This window comes from Sprattus sprattus (genome assembly GCF_963457725.1).
Source record: "Sprattus sprattus genome assembly, chromosome: 6".
NCBI classification, from domain to species: domain Eukaryota; kingdom Metazoa; phylum Chordata; class Actinopteri; order Clupeiformes; family Clupeidae; genus Sprattus; species Sprattus sprattus.
The window spans coordinates 3,366,843-3,370,074 of record NC_137925.1 but is presented as its reverse complement, the minus strand read 5'-3'; the positions used below and the strand labels follow the sequence as shown (position 1 = coordinate 3,370,074).

Here is a 3,232-nt window from a genome sequence, read left to right as displayed (position 1 = left end):
GTGATTCTGATGCAGGTCTGCTCAAAAGCTCACACTCGGCTGATCTCAGCTCAGCTGAAAACGGCTCAAATGTTCTCTCTTCAGAGAGGCACGCACACACACACACACACACACACACAGAGGCACGCACACACACACACACACACACACACACACACACACACACACACACACACACACTGAGGCATGCAAACACACACACACACACGCACACACACACACATATAAACACGAACACACACACCTCAAACCTAAACTAGTGTCAGTACAGTAGAAACGACTTAAACCTGCATTCTCCAGGTCACAAGTAGTGAGAGCATACACAGGGCAGATGAAGGACTCTTGCATCTATGATTTAATCAGAGCTGCTTCAAGTCATGGTAAGGAGTGAAGAAGTTGATGGCTGCACTAAAAACATCTAGTGCTTGGTTTGTGCGTGTGTGTGTGTTTCTGTGTGTGTATGTGTGTGTGTGTGTGTGTGTGAGAGTGTGTGTTTGTGTGTGTGTCACAGGGGGAACTGAGAGTGGTGTGGCATTAAATCATGAACTGGTTGTCCTGAGCGTTTACACACGTGTGACCGGGTGGGGTGCAGTTGGGTTGGGGGCGTATTTTTAGAGACAGGCTCATTGTGCATATGATGTTTCTCATCTTTAACTGGCCCTTCGGAACATGAGGCACAAACAGCAAAACATCACGAGACTGATCATTGCAGTGGATAGAGAAAGCCTGCAGACATAGTGTTCTTGTAGACGGAGAGAGAGAGAGATAGAGAGACAAAGAGAGACTACAGGCACACTGTCTAGCAAAAGTGGAATGCTTGCTAGAATCACATCACTCAGACAGTACAAAGCACTTTTTCCCCCACACACCAAGAAAACGCTTATTCAGTGTAATCACCAATAAACCGTTCCACGGAATGACATGAAAGCTCTCGGCCCATTTTATTTGACGATTACGATATTTTTTTTCTTCCTGGGCCTGGAAAAAAGGGAATCATTATCCATCGACTATAATTGTGTCGTTTCTATAGTTTCATATAATAAAGGAAAGGGCAGTTCGGGAACAGATTTTTGTACCCCAAATGCACATCTGTATACAATTCCCTGGCTTACACAGAGCAAAAAATGAGAGAGTTTGGTAATCTGCGTTCATAGACATATTGCCCCACATTTAAATATCAGCGAGGACAATAAACCTGTAATTGGTCCATGCATGATTGATTACTGGCTCATGGAGTCTTGATTCACCATATTTCGTAAGATCTCAGACCTTATGTTTCTTCTCTTCTTAGATGTCTGGTCGCAAGGGGTATGCCACATCCCTTTTAACTGAATTCTGTGTTTATTCTATCAAGATCCATGGTACAGACATCTGTGAGAAATTTAAAAAGATTAAGAGACTTCGTCTGCACTTGAAGCTCAAGTCAACCACTGATGACTTGGCTACTGGCTCCAATGGGAGTTTCTGTCAACAACGTAAGGTCATTGTCACAGTATTTCACACCTACGCCCTCAAAGCTACCTCACCGACAGAGTAGGTCAGGCGAGCGTTCAGGTGAAGTGCACTCAGCTGGCGCAATCTCCAAAGCGAAAATAAGCGCCCTGCTTTGCCCAGCGGTAAACAGATATGATATAGGACACGATCAAAGGCCAGATGATTAGCATGCTAAAGAGGCTGACAATAGCCATACTATAAATACAAACAACAGCTAACAAGACAGACAAGCCATTTATGGATAGTCACGGCATGCTCAACAATAGGTATAGACGTACACATTGACACAATAGACTCAAACAACTCGTTGAGTGTCAAAAAAGTCACTGTTAATGTCCAAAAGACGCTTCAAAAGACACATGATCAGAACATACCCATTGATTGCCATTTGGCACTGGTGTTTCGAGTTCGTGCGTGGTCTCTTTGTGATCACTGGTGTTACTCGATCTAAGCCACCTGATATGATCATCAACAATTGCATTTAACTTTCCGATTGAGTCACTCGATAAAAAACAATATCGCCTATAGGATAATCTTTACTTTGCAATGGACAAAGAAAAACCTCGCCGTAATAGATGAAACATGTAAGGACAGACATTCTGCATCCCAGAAAAAGACACGACAAGACTGAGGTCCAGTGGAGAGATGCTTTTGCCGAAGTTTGCAGCATAATATACCATAAGATTTAAACTCTTACATAGTCACATGTAAACCAAAAACTATTTGTATAGCTGATACGGCTTGAAAGGCTAAATAGGCCGAGTTAACGACATCATATGTACATATGTACAATATCATGGTATTCTATCATGTTCATTGTAGAATAATGATTCAATTACCCACAGTAGATGAATTATAGATCAATATGTTTCGATACGCGTCACCAGATTGTGTATAAATAAATAAATAATGCAAGAAAACGTCACCTACGCTGAACTGAGGGAATCACCACAGACCGACGTGCGGTGTGGAAAACGGTCTCTCACACAGGATAAATAGAATCAACTATGACAAACAACCAGTGGCCTGCGGTGGAGACCTAAGTAATGACCACCTGCGGAGGGGATGTATCACACTTCACCGATCCTTTATTTCTATTTAGAAACTCGTGCATTACCCCCTTATTATTCCTCACCCACGCACGCACGCTCTCAACGCGACACTTGCGCTGCAGCCACTCAAGACAGTTGTCGGGAGGGGTAGAGGCAAAGCATGGTACAGTAGCCTTCAAGTAATGAAATTAGGACAAGCCATCTTTAACCACACTCATTTTAACCATCTGCAATATGTATTTTACACTAAAGGTCCTTTATATTTTAATAGCTTACCAAGCGGTTTGGGAGTCGTATTCCCCATTATTTCCAATAAGTCGTGTCCCCCGATGACAAGTGATTTCCAAATGTAATCATCCGTTGTCCGTCCATTTATTCTCGACAAACGTTATAAACCTAATGTGACTTAAGGGTCGCGTACTTTTAACGCCATTCACAACCATTCGCTCGCCCCGGCGTCTTCATAATGAAACGCTAACATGCTCATCTTATCTGTGCCGACGCTGCGCAGCTCCCATAACGAGTCACCCTTATTGGTGCACTGCCCCCTCCCCCTCCTACAGTAAGGATCTTCTCTCACTTCTGCACAACTTTAAAGGAACCGCAAGCACAAGCCCCTGAACACATAATAACAGAATGCACTCATCAGCGCAAATCTCATGAACCCAATAATTCGCCTTGGCAAC

The 3,232-nt window shown here is 43.3% G+C and overlaps 1 protein-coding gene across 1 annotated transcript in view; it reads right to left on the bottom strand.

The window, feature by feature from the left end:
* The window catches only part of neurl1b (neuralized E3 ubiquitin protein ligase 1B), a 24,245-nt gene extending 21,222 nt beyond the window's left edge, over positions 1–3,023 (bottom strand). Inside the window, exon 1 of the mRNA XM_080841015.1 lies at positions 2,823–3,023. Coding sequence (XP_080697141.1) covers positions 2,823–2,850 — 28 coding nt within the window. The 5' untranslated portion in view covers positions 2,851–3,023. The remainder of the gene's footprint in view (positions 1–2,822) is intronic.
* Between the last annotated feature and the right edge of the window lie 209 nt (positions 3,024–3,232).